The sequence below is a fragment of the Centruroides vittatus genome, unplaced genomic scaffold (genome assembly GCF_030686945.1).
Source record: "Centruroides vittatus isolate TY-2023 unplaced genomic scaffold, ASM3068694v2 contig_359, whole genome shotgun sequence".
NCBI lineage: Eukaryota > Metazoa > Arthropoda > Arachnida > Scorpiones > Buthidae > Centruroides > Centruroides vittatus.
In genome coordinates, this window is record NW_027122182.1 from 856304 (window position 1) to 873693 (window position 17390).

Sequence of the window (17390 nt, forward strand, 5' to 3'; positions counted from 1 at the left end):
TATGCACATGGACCAGGACCTGATCAGAACCATCATCAGCAGGAAATGCAAATACCTAGGCCACATCACTAGGAACCACCAAAAATACCATCTACTGCCACTCATCCTGGAGGGCAGGATTGAAGGCAAGAAACGTCCAGGCAGACCAAAAATGGCCTGGCTAGACAACATCAACAACTGGCTTCACATGACAACAGAACAAACTCTACACACAGTGCAAGACAGAGAACTATATCAATATGAAGTCACAAACGTCATTCGGCAGCATTAAAGAAGAAGAAGATACAGACTAATCACACACCACAAAAGTCTTTATTAACTACTTTAAATCCTGTTATTTACTCTGGCCTTTATAATGACCCAGCTGATCTGCAATTTTCTCCTCAAGAACTTGGCAGATATGTTGAAACTCCTCCGTTCATGTTTGACATTAAGTTGCTTTATCGACAATCAACATTCACAACAATAATGATGATCATATACATGGACAAAGAGTATAAAAACGAATTGTATGCATACAATATTTAAGTTATTTACATGTATTTGATTTTAAGTTATTTTTTATGTTTTTGGTTTCTCATTTTTGAATGTTGTTCATTTCATTATTTTGTGTGTTCAATTTTCGATTGTCTGAACAGGAGGTTTGGAATGACTAAAAGCATTCCTATGAATTAAACAAATGGCTTATTTCCTTCTGCTATAAGGTTTTCATGGTGTTTATTTCGTTACGTTAAAAAACTTTCTTGAAAATTATAAAACGGGATTAAATTATGTTATAAATTCGAATGGAATAGATTCTCTGAATTTTTTAATAGATGAATTTTGAATATATCATTATTTTTATATTGTATAAACAATTTTTTATTGCTGTGCTCACTATTTTCCATCTAATTATTGTTGTAATTATTTTAAATAATTTCCTGAAGCTTTAACAGAATTTGGTTATCATAACTTTTATTATATCAAAAAATAAATTCTCAAACAGTTTATCAATATTTAAATTTTGTAAGTTAACACAGCTTCGAATATTGCACTGTTGGTTCATGAGTAAGCATGCTTATTAATTAGTGATAATAACTGATAATAGAGCTTATTTCTGTTATCACTTATTGTAAAATAGAATTAACTTTTTGTAAACTTGGTTTTTGCTGCTACTTTCAATTTTTTTATTTTTGTTTCTTGTTTCGGATTTTATAAGTTTGACAATAAACAAAAGTATTTGTAACGTAGAAACCGAAGATACAAAAATTACTTTAAAATTTACAGGCAGACAATCTTTTTAAAAAATATATTGTTAAAACAGAAATACTTGAAACTAAAATTTGATGGGCTGCCAAATGCAAGCAAGATGTGCATTGCACATGGATACCATCATCAAGGGAATGCCAAAAGACATTTCTAATTAATTTCCTAATTTCTATTATGAAATGACAAAAAATGAAACGAAACAAAATGTCTGAAAAGTAAAATTTGCTAGAATAGGTTAGGTTAGGTTAGAACGTGCGTCCCCACTGTTTCAGAGATGAGCCGCCATGCTTGAACCGCCCAATTGTTGTGTTGAAGCCTGATGATGAGCTGCCAAGCTTCAACAGCCCAATTGTTAATACTTCCATTATATATTAGGTGCGATCAAACAGTTCTGAGACTCGGCATATAAAAGAAAAGAAACATACTTTATATAACTTTGACAGTCATCACCTTTAAAATACTCTTCTTCCGAATCAATACATTGATTCCAGCATTTCTGCCAAGCTTGGAAGCAAATACAGAGGTTGGGGAGCAATAATGGCCTCGGTATGTGCTAAAAATGTGTTTTCAGTGCCATGTGAGAAGGAGCATTGTTGTGATGGAGCACCCAATTGTCATTGTGCCACAATTAAGGTTTTTTGTGGTAAACATCCTCTCTTGGGTGCCTTAGAACATTGCAGTTGAACTCAGCATTTACTGTCTGGCCTGTAGAGACAAATTCTTGATGCATAATTTGCCAAATGATGAACATGCTTTTGGTTGCACTTCGGATCTGCCTTGCCTTTGGTCTTGGTGATTGTGGGCTCTTCTACTGCAAAGACTGCTGTTTGGTTTCTGGGTCATAGTCAGTAGATCCAGCTCTCATCACTGGTGATGATCCTAGAGATAAATGTTGGGTCATCAAAAGTTTTCTGACAGAGATCCTTGCAGACCTGGACACAGTGCACCTTCTGCTCAGGGTTCAGGAGTCTGGGCATGAACTTTGTTGCAACATAGATCTACATAGGAACTAATAGGACTTAAGCTCTGGGTCCCAAGTGTCAAGGACCCACAAAAATTGCATTATTATCATAACTTTTTATACTTTTTCATTAACAATGAGCGCTTATCTAGAATAATAATACTCGACACACACCGGAGTAAATATAAATAATACTTCATATAAACCTTTAACCGGCGTGAGGAACGAACAACTGGTTAAAGGTTTAAGAGTGGTAAATGACTGGTCTTCGTTCTAACGGTTCGTTTCTGTCGAACATAGCTTAAGGAAGGACCCAGGAGGGATTCGAAAACTTTAGCCTAGAAAATTATTCGTTCTTCACGCCAGTTAAAGGTTTTTATGAAGTATTATTTGCACTTATCTAGTAAAAAATAGTTAATATTAATAATATAATGATGATGATAATTTGTAATAACATGCTTATTAACAAAAATGGGGTCCCATTGGTCTTAGGCCCTGAAAAAATTAGATCTGCCTCTGAGTGCATGTTTAATTCAGATGTTAAGATTGCCTTGGTAACAATGTCCTTGATAACCATCAAGACAGTCTTCATGCACAATATGTCAAATGTTCTCAACAGTTTTGGGGATTGTGCTTATGGTGGGTTGACCTGACCTTTCATTATTCTCCCTCTTTTGAAGTGCATGTGACACTGGAAACACCTTACCCTTTTTATTGTTTCATCACCATAGACTTCCCAAAGCATTATAAGAGTCTCTGTTGCCAATTTCCCCAATTTCATACAGAATTTAATGTTAGCTTTCTGCTCCAATTTTAGGTTCATGATGAGATTGCAAAGGTGCACTAGGACATTATGGAAAATCATGTAATGCAAACAGTGATCAATGCAGCATACTGATCAGAGATTGCATACTGACTCGTGAATACCATGTGCCTCTCTCACTGCATGCTAATGACTGTGCAGTGCTCTCTTGTATTACTACAGGCTCAGTCTCAGAACTTTTTGATTGCGCCACTTACAGGGTGACAATAATTAACCCGTACAAAGTTTGTAGCAATGCTGCACCTGAACTTTTTTACTGTCACCAATTTACATACTATTGTTTAATTCTCCATGATTTCCTGTCCGTGTAGATGTACTTTCGATGTAATAAGGGTTAGTTCTTTATTTTTTTAATGGTGTCGAACAAATGTTGTGCAATTTTGAAGCTATTCCGGCAAGGAAAGCATCAATGTGAAATTGTTTGTCTGCTTGGTGTTCCAAAAATGACAGTCTCAGATGCAGTTCGGCGATTCAAGGAGCTTGGCCACAATGGTGACCATCCCGGACGTGGAAGAAAGTGCACTGTCAACACGTCTAGGAACCGCAAGATCATCACAAAGCGAGTTGACTGACATGCGAAGGTCTCCATGAGAAAAATTGCTCGTGAGATCAGAATCAATCGCAAATTGGTGCGTTTAATGGCGAAAAAGGAACTTGTACTCAAGCCCTACAAGTTCCAAAAGGTTCAGCTCCTCACCAATGAAAACAAGTGCGTGAGACTCCAAAGATCCCGTTGACTCAAGCGTCGGGCCGCAGGTCGACAATGGGAGTGCATTCTCTTCACAGACAAGAAGCTTTTCTCCGTACAACCATAAAATCGACAGGAACTGGTCTGCGGGGACTCCTGGATGCTCAGCCGTCATCGAACATCACAAAATCCAATGTCAGTCATGGTTTGGGGCGGAATTTGTGCGAGCAGTAAGACACCCCTTGTTTTCGTCGATCAAGGGGCCAAAATCAATCAAGATGTGTACCACCATGACATTCTCGAGGCTGTGGTACTTCTGTGGGCTCAGCAGCATTTTGGCAGTGCGAAATGGACGTTTCAGCAGGACTCGGCGCCGACACACAGAGCGAAGAAGACTCAGGAGTGTGCAAGGCTCATTTTCCCGATTTCATCTTGTCTGCGGAATGGCCACCATACTCGCCGAATCTGAACCCAATGGACTACAGTGTGTGGTCCATTTTGGAGGCCAGGGCCTGTTCTAAGCGCCATGAAAGTTTGGAGTCGCTGAAGCAATCCTTGGGCTGGGAGTGAGACAAACTGTCTCCAGAAGAGCGCGGCCCATCGCTGAGAATTTCAAAACGCGTTTGGGCTCTGCATCAAAGCAAAAGGAGGCCACTTTGAAACTGGCTGAATATCTGATTAATACATAAAGTATTGTCACTGTTATATGCTGTTGTTTTGCTAATTTTCATTTCTTTAATAAATTTACGATACAAAAAACTTGTACGGGTTAATTATTGTCACCCTGTATTTACATGGATTTATAGTGTTGTAGAGTCAAGCATGTGCAAACTGGTCCTAGTGGTAAGTTTTTCGACTGGTGAGGAATAAACTTGCATGGACTAGTAACTTATATAGCAATATTGCTGGATTTTCATGCCATTCAAACTCAATTCAACAGTATTTTGATGGTGATAAAAATTAGGAATTCATTGTATATTTGCACTAATTCATAAGCAGTGCAAAAAAATAGGACTTGTACATTGGTGCAAGATATCCTAACAGTGGTGTCATTTGTAGATTGTTCTGTTGTTATTAAAAATATCTGTGCTCAAAAAAAGTTTTATATACAGTATCCAGAGATGTCCTCTTTCTATCTGCAACAAGAACATCAATCTACTATGCAAATTAAACTATTACATTTTAATGAATGGGATGTCCTGCATATATCAGACCCTGTCTCATTATCTGATTGTGACCTTACAGACCTGGCTGAATTTTTTATGGGTCTCTTATAAAAGTCTTCTTGATGCCCACATGATAGGAAAGAATTTTTAAAAAAGAAAATAATGTGCTTAATGTTAATCAAGATTTAAAACTGTATTCAAAAACATTTCTATAATTTAAAATATTATCATTCTATATTTTGGAAAGGTATTTTAATATATTCAAAATTTTCAGGTGTGTTTACATTATTATTAGAAGATTTTGGTGTAAGAGGTGTCCAAGTAGAAGAGATATATGATCTTCAAAAACCTATTGAAGGGTAATTAGAGTATTTTTTTTGTACTTAAAAACTATTTTACTGTTTAGTTTTGTATGTTTGTGTATTTTAGTTACTGTAGTTTTTGTATAATTAACAGAAAAATATAAATATTAAATAATGAAAATCTAAAAAAGTTTTTAAAAGAATGAAAAAACAGTGTCAATACAAGAAATTTTTTTGTTAATATTCTTTTATTAGTCTGTTTAATAATGGACTATTTAAATCTGTTATAAATATAAAAATGATCAAACAGTATATAATTCATGAAGAAAAGCAATTTAAGCATTTATTAGTATGAATACTTTCAACTTTATTATTTTGATTACATTAAATGTAAATTCTAGAAAACAAATTTAAATCAAGCACAGACTTTAAATATGGATCTTAAATATGGAACTGTCATCTTGGAGATGGAAAGATGATGATGATCATCTTTCCATCTCCAAGATGCCAGTAGCTGTTACACTGTGGTCATCTTGTTCAGATGTTTGTCGTCATGCAACATGACAACTCATGACAACATTTTCCAGTTCAGATATTCATCTTTTCTTTTCAGTGGCTCCTCTTAGACATCTCATCATTACAGAGTAACTATCAGTATTTTTATGCCATCCTTTGGGTAAGAAGTCAATGAGAAGAATGCCTTGACGATTCCAAAAGCATGTCAGCATGATCTTGTTTGTAGAATGGCCCAATTTTTTTGTTTTCCAAACTATGCTCTGAGGTATAGTGATGCATTCAGAATTTATCACTTTTATTATGTGTTTTAAGAAATCTCTCTTTTGCTGGTAGCATATCAGCTGATCAGGACAAATCTCCATATGCATACCTTATTTGCTCCTCTTTAAGCTTTTATGGCACCCACCAGGCTGCAACGAGAATTGTAAGTGATATCATACACATTGCCATATGAAATGTTCAACTGTGTACATACATCTATGAAGTTTCTGCTTGGGTAATAGCATCAACAGCAGCCACAATGTTATAGAGGTTTGTAGCTTGATCAACCTCTTGATCTGGAGCATCCTAGTCATTTTCTTTGAACAACTTACACTTCATCACAATGGACAATTGTACCTATATAAAGCATTCATTTTTCAATAAATTTCACTTGCATTCAGATGCCCACAAAAATCTAATCACAAGTCTGTGTTTCTCCCAGGGATGGGGAGTCAGTGTTGGTGAAAATATTTGTCAACTCTGACTTATTAACGATTTCATAATTATTTTTATTTTCTCTGTTGTTACAGAATATGACGTATGGAAAGTATGAAGATCAGTCAAATTTCGACACTCCATGAGCCCGAAAATGCAAAAAATACTCCATAGAAAATTCTGTATGGATATGTATTTTGTATTATATCTTAGTACTGGATGAACCTAAAATTTAAAACTTGGCAAGATTATTTCTATACATGGGACATTGTAAATTTTTGTAATTTTTTTATCTTTTGAATAAAGTGAAAAAAACCATAGCAACAATTTTCTAATTATCATTAGACAACCAGTGTATTACTAATTAGTAAATTAGTCTAATGAATTACAGGTCAATGATGGTGGATAACGTAGATAAATACTGAATATGATGAAATAATGGATAATACGTATAAACATTAAAGAGTCCGTGTCAGCGAAAACATGCTAACACCCAGTCCTGGTTTTTCCACCAAGAAAACTGACAGAACACCTGCAATTTTTGAATGTCTGTATCTATTTCCACCATGACTCACCGGAAGGAAACTGCTGAGACAATGCAGTTTCTCATATGTATGTTTTGAAATTTTGGAATTGTAACTATTTTTTTCAGAGAAATGCAATTGGCAAAATGGTTTTATTTTCCTCACATACATACAGATCAGTCTGAATAATTGGATACGAATTTTATATCTATCATATTTTCAATTGTAAGTTGCAGAAAATGTTTTCCCGTTCTCTCTACAAATTATGTCATTTATCTACCATTATATTTATGATTTTTCTACTAAAAATTTGCACATTTTATTCTGTTCTTAGATCACACAGTTTATCAGCAGAAATGATTTCTCGAAAAATTAATGCTTGATATTTTTTCTGAAATCTGCAACTGCTAATATGAAGTTGGTAATGTAAAAACGTATAAACTTTATTTTTGTTTTAATATTGATTTTAAGTTTATTTTTTATTTTAATTATTCACTTTTCAAATTTTATATATTTTTTCTTTTCAAATTCAATGAGAATTTTAATTGAGATTTCTTGCTATATGTCTACACTTTGTTTAAGAGAGAAAAACACTTTGGGAATAAAAATGATGATTTCTAAAATTCATTTTGCTTTATATTACATTTTTTTTAATAAAATGATAAAATTTGTAGCTTTAAATTAAATTATTAAACTGTACATTTTATCTAAAACTTGAATTGTTGCTTTTAGTAATATATTGGGTTGAACTGAAAGTTTGTTTGGTTTTTAGAAAGAAATAAAATACAGTAGAGAACCGAAAATCGGAATCAATTGGGGACTGGGGTTGTTCAGATTAGTGATTTGTTCCGATTACCGATTATGTACGAAAAAATACATTAACCTGTTTGATGTTCAAATTTTTCTCCGTTGCGTGTCGCTTCGTGTTGAATTTTTCTCCGTTGCGTGGTGCTTCGTGTTGAATTTTCGTCGATTTTAAGCCTAATGAAAATTTTTATAATAATAATCGAGGCTATCGTATCGTTAAAAATTATTTCTTCATTTTGTACAAACAAAATAAATATATTGAAGAATATAAAAACATAAAAATTATACTTTAGAAGTAAATCTAATATCAAAAACATTCGATTCAGCACGACACAGTCCGACTGAAAATCGTTTCGATTACTGGGGTTCCGATTAACGAGTCTCTACTGTATACTATTTCGAAATAAATAAAAACCTTTAATCAACAATGTATTCACCCTTCTGTTCGATAACCTTACGCCACGCGATGGGTAGTTTCATAATTCCATCTGTGTAGAATTGGGTGGGTTTCTGATTGAAGAAATTATCGATGTGATTTTTGATACCTTCTAAAGATTGAAATTCTATGCCATTTAAATTATTCTGCAATGAATGAAAAAGATGATAGTCTGAGGGAGCAATATCTGAAGAATATGCAGGGTGACTCAAAACATCCCAGTTAAAGTCTAGAAGTTTTTGGTATACGTTTAACAATATGTGCGGTCTTGCATTATCACGATGGAATACCACTCCCTATCGATTTGTTCCGGACACTGCAGCCTTTAGTTCATCCAGTTGGAGACAATATTTATTGGAATTAATTGTTTGGTTGTTGGATAAAAGCTCATAATAAAGAACCCCTTTCCAGTCCCACCAAATTGAAATCATTACTTTTCTGGGATGCAAACCAGCTTTAGGTTGCGGCACTGGAGGATCACCCGGCTTACTCCAAGATCTCTTGCATTGAATATTGTTGTAAATCAGGCATGTCAAACTCATATGATATTATGGGCCACATGATTTATTTTGTATAAGTCGGGGGCCGCATGTTTTCAATGTTCAAAAACTTAATAAAATACGATTTTTAGAATGATTATATTATGTATTTATTAGACCTAATATACTGTATATTATACGTACTGTACATAGACATTTTATATTTCATATTATTTTTTAAACTTAAAAATATTTTATATTTTTTATAAAAAACAAAAGTTATAATAAGAAATAAACAAAATCACAGTTTAATATTACTTTTTAGAAGATATTTGACAACGTTTTTGACAAAGCATATCATCAAAATTTGGTTGAATATATTCAGCTGATGCAATTTTTAAAATTGATGATAAATGTTGATCGGTTAACCTCGACCTTTCTGAATTTTTGTTATTTTTTATTAAAGAAAATAGTTGCTCGCATAAATAAGTGCTTCCGAACATAGCCAGTATACGAGTAACAAACGATAACATTTTAGGAAACTGATCTACAGATAAATATGTATAAAAATCTGCAATTCCAACTTCCATATATTTTTGCTTAAGCAAATTATCACATTGGATTTTAATTAATTTCATTTGTAAGTTTTCATCAACAGTTTCAATATCGATAGATAGAGATGAAGTAAAAAGACGAAATTGTAATTCACAGCTTTTAAAATTAGAAAATCTTCGATCGAATTCTGTTTCTAACAATTTAATTTGGTCAGCATATTCTGTAAATTTTAATTTAGGTGATTTAAGCAATAGATATTGGCAGCTTTCAAAGTTTTCTTTTCCTATTTGTTTTCGCCAAAGTAATAATTTTTGTTTGAAAGCGTTAATATTATCAAATAGTGTTGTCACAACACGATTTTTGCCTCGAAGCTTAAGATTAAGTTGATTTAGATGACTCGTAATATCAACTGAGAAAGCCAGGACCTTTATCCTTTGTCCATCTTTTAATTCAGCGCATTCGTAATTTTTTGTTTCCAAGAAAATTATGATTTCGTCCATCAATTTGAAGAATCGTTTTAGCACTTTACGACTCGAAAGCCAACGAACTTCCGTATAATATGGTAGATCGGTGTATTCACATTCTATCTTCCAGAAATGAAGCGAATTGAGATTATTAAGTCCATCTGCTCGAATATAATTTACAAATCACAAAAATTACATCGTTTACAAAGTAGATTCACACAAACAGTGAAAGTTCCGAAAGTCACTATTCCCGAACAGATCCGTCTTAAAGACACCTCGCGACGTATACTTCGGATACAGTCACTTGTCACTGCAATAGTAGACGAAACACCTTACGATAGAGCGCACAAATGTCCGCCTTGACCTTCCAGCAAACACTTGACTTTTGCGCCAAAACCTTTCCTTTTATATGGATTGTAGCAATCGCTGATGGACAAATCAGCACGTAGCAGTCTTCCACGACGTCTGCTCTCGTACAATGATCGCCGGCCAATCATCGTTCGTAGATTCAAAGCCGCGGCCGTTATCCAACCGTCTTTCCTAGCGTCAACCAATTTGAATTGGTTGGACGAAATACGGAACGGGCAAACACAAAAAGGGCAGGAATCGTACAGTTCAAAAAAGTCCAAACTTTCCAACTTCAAGCGTCAAAGCTTGATATTTAAAAACTTTTTTAAAGTCTCGGCGGGTCGCAACCCGGTTGTTGGTGGGTCGCATGCGGCCTGCGGGCCGCGTGTTTGACATGCCTGTTATAAATGATCCATTTTTCATCGCCTGTTATTAATTATTTTAAAAAGGGATCATCTTCATTGCGTTTTAAAAGTGAATAACATACAGAAACACGCTCAATAAGGTTTCGTTCATTTAATTGATGGGGAACCCAAACATCATAACGGGAAGTGTATCCAAGGCTAGCCAAATGTCTGACAACAGATGTTTGGGATATTTTTAAGATGTCGGCTATCTCTCGTGTTGTTTTATGCCGATCATTTTGAATTAAAGCCGTTATGGACTCATCTTCTATGGTTGAAGGCTGTCCTGACCAAGGTGCATCTTCGAGAGAAAAATCTCCCTCCCTGAATTTTGAAAACCATTTCTGGCATGTTCGATCAGTAACTGCATCTTCCCTATATTCAGCACATATTTTTTTTTGAGTTTTTGTTGCATTTTTTCCTTTTCAGAAATAATAGAGCCTGTGATGTCAAAAATGCACCTTCTTATCTTCCATTTTAATGTTTTCTTTTCTTAAAAGATAGTAAAATTTTAAAAAATAGCTGTAATTAAACTTACATAATAAATATGCAAATATTCATAATGTCAACCTAAACAAGTTAAAACTTGATAAGCACGACAGAGGCGCCACAGACGAGTGATTATGTAAATACTCAAACAAACTTTTGGTTCAACCAAATATATGAAGTAGAGAGAGAAAAAGTAAATGAAAAAATGTGATCATTTGATACAAGCCAAGTAACAGTCGTTTGTACAACATTTCCTTCAAAGTAATGTCCATTCATTGCAACACACTTCTGCCAATGACTGTCTATACTTGGAAACAGTTCTGAACCTTTTTTTTTTTGGCACCCTTTATAGCACAACTAACATATCAAGCTATAGCTCTTTTGATAACTTGAAATGACACCACTTCATTGACTTCTTAATCTTTGGGTAAAAGGTAAAAGTCTGCAGAAGCCAAATCAGGAAAGTAGGGTGGTGTGGAAAGACAGGAATCTAGTGTTTAGCAAGGTATTGCTGTACAAGAAGAGAATTATGCAAGAGTGCAATATCAGGGTGAACCACCCAAGTTTTTATATTTTCAATTGGCTATTAATATGCATCAAAACCAAACTTATCATAACGATCACAAATGACTTTAAATTTTTATTGAAAAAAGGATGTGGAATTTTAGCTGTTGACTAAAATATTATATAATATTGTACTAACTGAAGAGGGATGAATGTATACATTCGAAATGCATATTGGAGTCAATAAAATTGAAATGATAAATCACTTTAAAGTCATTTGTGGTCGTTATGATAAGTTTGATTTTGAGGCATATTAATGGCCAATTGAAAATTTAACCCCAGTTATCCAAACAAGAAGCATTTTCTACTATCCAAGATTTTGTAGCCCATAGTTTCATGTATTTCTTCATGATTGCCATTCTGCAGAGTTTATATGAATTAATGTACATGTCTGTATTAACTGTGTAACCATGGGGTTAAACTGTGTATGATTTCATTATTGTTGAAGAAAACCTCAAGTATGACTATTCCTCTTGATCTTTCTGTGTGATATTTCTTTTGATGAGTAGAGAATGGTGACATTCAAGTCAAAGACTATCTCACAGAAAGCACCACGTTTCTTTCCATTATTACCTGGTTTAAGAGATCAGGATCTTCGTCAACCATGTCGATCAGTTCTCTCCAGATAAAGGATAGTTCTGCCCATTGTTTGTCTGTCAGCATCTCTGGGACAATGTGCTGGCAAACAGGATACATTTTGAAATCATTGGGAAGGATGTTGTGGGTCAAATCATGGGAAATGTGCATTTTTTTGCCAGATTATCAATTGTTTATTGATGTTTGTATCTAATTTCTTATCAGTTGTTTGTTTCACACTGTTGCAGGGAGTCTGGATGTGGGTCATCTTTCACATATTCCCCACCTTCTTTAAACTTTTTGTACCATAGGATCGACAAAAAGATCATTACAAAAAAGACTAAAAGAACATAAATTTGACATAGACAAGGGTAAGTACACCACAGCATTGGCAACATATGCATCAGACCCAGATATATATATATCAGACTTGGAGAATACTGTTCTCATAAGGAAATCATTCCAAATTGATCACATAAGGACACTGGAAAAACTAGAAATACATAAAGCTAACAGAGTTGGGAGCTGCATAAACTACAAGAACAATAACACAGTATCGTATGCATGGCTATATGCATATAAGAATGATCCCCAACATTAATGGCATTTTATTCACATAATTGATAGCCGAAACATTAGTATGAGGACTATGGCTCTAAAGATTACAGTATGACACAAATATTTAAAATATTGTGTATTGAAATTCGAACACTTGAATTAATTGGTATTTAAAAATTCGAATTCCTGGCATTCCAAGATTGGAACACCATCGAACCTGAAGCAGATCTTGGTGGAGATTCGAAAACGTTTGTTCACTCAAGTAAGCATTGTACTTTACTGGAAACACAAAGGTTTTGAAAGGACCAGTCATAAATTTAGATTTGCACAGATTCTGTGAAATATGACTCTCGCTGTTTAAAGATGAGTTTGTGAGTAAATGCATACATGTATTCTGTGAAATGTGACTGTAAAAGTTTGAAGCTTGTTAGAATTTCTTGTCATAGACATCAGTGGCAATAAACGTGTAATAGCAAATTATTGTTCCTTTCGAATCAACATGTATTTATCATATTCATTTCACGTCCACCATAAACTCTGTTCTTTTCTTCCTCTTGGAGGCATTGTGCCACAACACACCTAGCAGCACACCAGTTGTGGAGCTCTGATTTAAACATTCAATTACTTGTAATTTAACATTGTTTAATTATTTTGATGTTTATTATTATGATACATTCTGTTATTTGAAATTACAATTTTTTTATTAAATATTTTAATATTATTTACAGCTATTTAATCAATATAAAATGAAATTAATATTGTTTATATAAAGAATTAATATAAATGTTTGAATTTGATGTGGAGAATGTTATGAAGCAACACAAAATACTGGGGTTAAGCTGCTGAAGGCAGTCAGAGCTAAACTTATATATATGTGACTAATGTTTATATTAATTGTATTGATATGTAATTTTAATTTGAAGAATATACTTGTAAAGGCTATATTGAAATGCAGTTATCGTAACTGTGAAATTTATTTAACTTAATTATGAACATTATCTCTTTGTTGAACAATAATAGAATATAAAAATACTTTGATATACAATACTAAGCACTCAAAAAAAAACATTTATAATTTTATTTTATTCGTATTGCAGACCAGTCTATGGCTTTATATTTCTCTTTAAGTGGATAGAAGAAAGGCGATGTCGAAGAAAAGTAGTCGTAGAAGAAAGTTTTGTCGAAGATGAAGAAATTGTAAATTCAATTTTTTTTGCCCAGCAGGTAAAACAATAAAGTATTAATTAAAGAATATAAAGGATTAGTCAAATACAAAATTGGAAAAATGTTAGTTTTCAGTTTTGTGTTTGTACGTGTGTAAGCACAAATACATAAAGAAGTGAAAAAAGAAAGTAAATTATACACATAATTAAAAAAATCATTTAAAAAATTTTTAATGTGACCCTGATTTATGAGTACTCAATGTATAAGAATTTAATATAACGAGTGCTGATCAATATTTACAAGAACAAAATATTCTAATCACAGATGAAACGAGATTGAAATTCCTGTGGGCTCTGTTAAATGGCTTATAAGTTTCAGTCTCTATTTTCTTTGTTTCATTCGTGTTACATCTTTGTTTACTAGGGTCAGTGCTATTCATTTCGACATTAAACAGAGAGAAAATTTTATTTGATTTTTAATTGCTTATAAACCAGTTTTATTTTACTTACTTTTTGTCTCAACTAACTGTTTTCTTACTTATCAGTATATAAAGAAATATTTGCTTACTTTATATTCACCTTTCTCATTTTGCATTTGTTATTTTTATATCAATGAATTAGGTTATTCATTTATAACCTATTTATTTATTTATTTTTTTTTTATTTTATTTCATTTACATTCATTGGTTGATAGATAAATAGGTGTTTAGTAGCACTTTAATGTTATTTGGGGACATGGGGATAGTAACTGAATTTCATATGAGCCATTTATTTTGAAAGCGGCCTAAGTCCATTTATGTTAAAATCGAGATATTTAAGAGTTTGTGTTTTAATAAATTTAAAAATGTTGGTAACTAATAAAATGGTAGTGTATATGTTTTCGTGTTTCTAAGGGTGTATAATTTATCAACCCAATTAGCATTATTAACAATGTTTAAAAAATAATATGTTTTTGATGGCTATAAATGGACTTAAGCCACTTTCAAAATTAATGAAATAACTTTTCTAATTCTTAAAAAAGCATAAGTCCATGAAAAAAATAAATTTCTCTTGAAATAAAAAGAAATATATACTATTTTATTAAATCTATTTCACGCCTTTAATCTGTCCAGCATACTGTTAAATTTTCATAAAAACCTTTTCGATCACTTTTAGAGATCTTCATCAGTTACAGATTACAAGGAACGAACAAAATTCGAATTTAAAAAGATCGAATGTTTCGGTGAAAAACGTAACTCCGTTCATAATGACGTCACCACTAACGTGAAAAATTAAAAAATTAAATAACTCAAATAATTCTAGTCCCCGTGTATAAATTACCCGACGGTAAAAAAACAAAATAAGATATGAATGAAGAGAAGCGGCTAGTGCGTAGATGTGAAATTACGTCATATCCGTTTTATGGAAAGACTTCCAGGCGGTTGCTAAGCTGTCCGAGTCTCTATGATTGATGCAGTGTTTGCTGAGGTGCGCCTTGTGTATCTCCACTTTTTCTATGTGTTTTACAGCTTGTGCTGATCTGGTAGGCTTAATGATCTCCGCCTTGTCCCAATAAACCGTCACGTCCTGCTCCTTGGCGAATGCCGCCAGTACCGTACTATCAACGTTTTTATTGACTGCGTATTTATGTTCCTCGATCCTTTTTTTCAAATTCCTCATGGTATGTAGGGGCTACCATGAGGAATTTGAAAAAAAGGATCGAGGAACATAAATACGCAGTCAATAAAAACGTTGATAGTACGGTACTGGCGGCATTCGCCAAGGAGCAGGACGTGACGGTTTATTGGGACAAGGCGGAGATCATTAAGCCTACCAGATCAGCACAAGCTGTAAAACACATAGAAAAAGTGGAGATACACAAGGCGCACCTCAGCAAACACTGCATCAATCATAGAGACTCGGACAGCTTAGCAACCGCCTGGAAGTCTTTCCATAAAACGGATATGACGTAATTTCACATCTACGCACTAGCCGCTTCTCTTCATTCATATCTTATTTTGTTTTTTTACCGTCGGGTAATTTATACACGGGGACTAGAATTATTTGAGTTATTTAATTTTTTAATTTTTCACGTTAGTGGTGACGTCATTATGAACGGAGTTACGTTTTTCACCGAAACATTCGATCTTTTTAAATTCGAATTTTGTTCGTTCCTTGTAATCTGTAACTGATGAAGATCTCTAAAAGTGATCGAAAAGGTTTTTATGAAAATTTAACAGTATGCTGGACAGATTAAAGGTGTGAAATAGATTTAATTTTGGATTTAGTTCCAGTAAAGCATTTCTTTTATACTATTTTATGTTATAAAATTAATAATATTTTGCAACTAATTATTCATTCTTCTCAAATTTTCATATGCAGGAGAGATTTAAAATAATTATGGTGTACAGGTGGTATATAGTATAATAGATCCATTAAATCGTTGTATTTTAGCATTGCAATTGGCCTTGTTTTTTCGTACATTAGTGTCAACTCAATATTATTAAAGTTTCTTGGTCTCCCCCAAGTTTTGACAATAAAATAAAAAAATCACATCATTTGTGTTTTTCCAGCAATAACTTTCATCACAATAAATGTTTTCATCCAATTTACAGACCTGTAAACTGATCGGAAATAAGGATCGCAAGACTCAAAATACACGCACACACTGGAATTTACTGTCAAGAACACTCATTTCATCTGCAGTGAATTATGCAACAAATGATCTTTCCAAGACGGACTGTAAAAAGTAAATTTTTCTGTGTAATATTCTTAATTGTTATTAATTTGCTATTACAAAGGATTTATCAAACTACAAATACATAAACGAAAACATCTGCTGTACTTGGTGTCGATTTATGATTTTACTCCTTTCTTAGAGTGAATTCTGTATGTACTTTGCGATTTTTTTTTTTTTTTTTTTTTACTTTTTTAAGGTTTTTTAGGGGGTAATCAAGGTTTTTTTTTATCAGGAAACTCAAAAAAAGTAATTGTGGGTACACAGTAGGGTTACCATTATCAATTTGCATCACATTGGTAATCTTTATTACTTGCTTGTTTGTGTTGATATATATTAAAATTATGTATTTAATGGAATTATTATTATTTAAAAAATCATTATTTGAGTTAATCGAACAATACTACATTAGTAATAAAACATAAAGCTCTTATGTCATAAAATTTTACTGCATAATATACTCCATATCTGTTTGCAACTCTCAAAATGGGACTTAAGCCACTTTCAAAATAAATGGCTCATATCATCATATCAGTGTTCCTCAGAACAAAATACTAATTTCAACCATAAAAAGTAAGAGATAATAGAAAAGCTTGTCTTTATTTATGAGATTTTGATTTAGGAGCAGTTTTCAGGAATGAGGTTTGATTGAATATCGGAATTACACTGTATGTGCTTTTATTTATCAAATAATTTTATAATTTTTTATTTTATTTATTAATTTTTATAAAATTTATATATTTTGCAGATGGTTCCTAATTCGTGTGCAACTCATGCTTTGTTGAGTGTTTTATTGAATTGTTCAAAAATTCATTTAGGACAGACTTTAACTAGGTTAAAAAATCATACTACAAATATGAGTCCCGAGGTAAAATTTATTTTTTCAATTAAATTTCTTTCGTAAGTT

At 33.0% G+C, this 17390-nt stretch overlaps 1 protein-coding gene across 2 annotated transcripts in view; it reads left to right on the forward strand.

Annotated features, from left to right (window-relative positions):
- The window catches only part of caly (ubiquitin carboxyl-terminal hydrolase calypso), a 59104-nt gene that overhangs the window by 17264 nt on the left and 24450 nt on the right, over nt 1-17390 (forward strand). For both annotated transcript variants that reach the window (XM_067269868.1, XM_067269869.1), the window contains exons 2-4: nt 5161-5245; nt 13702-13828; nt 17232-17351. In XM_067269868.1, coding sequence (XP_067125969.1) covers nt 5161-5245; nt 13702-13828; nt 17232-17351 — 332 coding nt within the window. The remainder of the gene's footprint in view (nt 1-5160; nt 5246-13701; nt 13829-17231; nt 17352-17390) is intronic.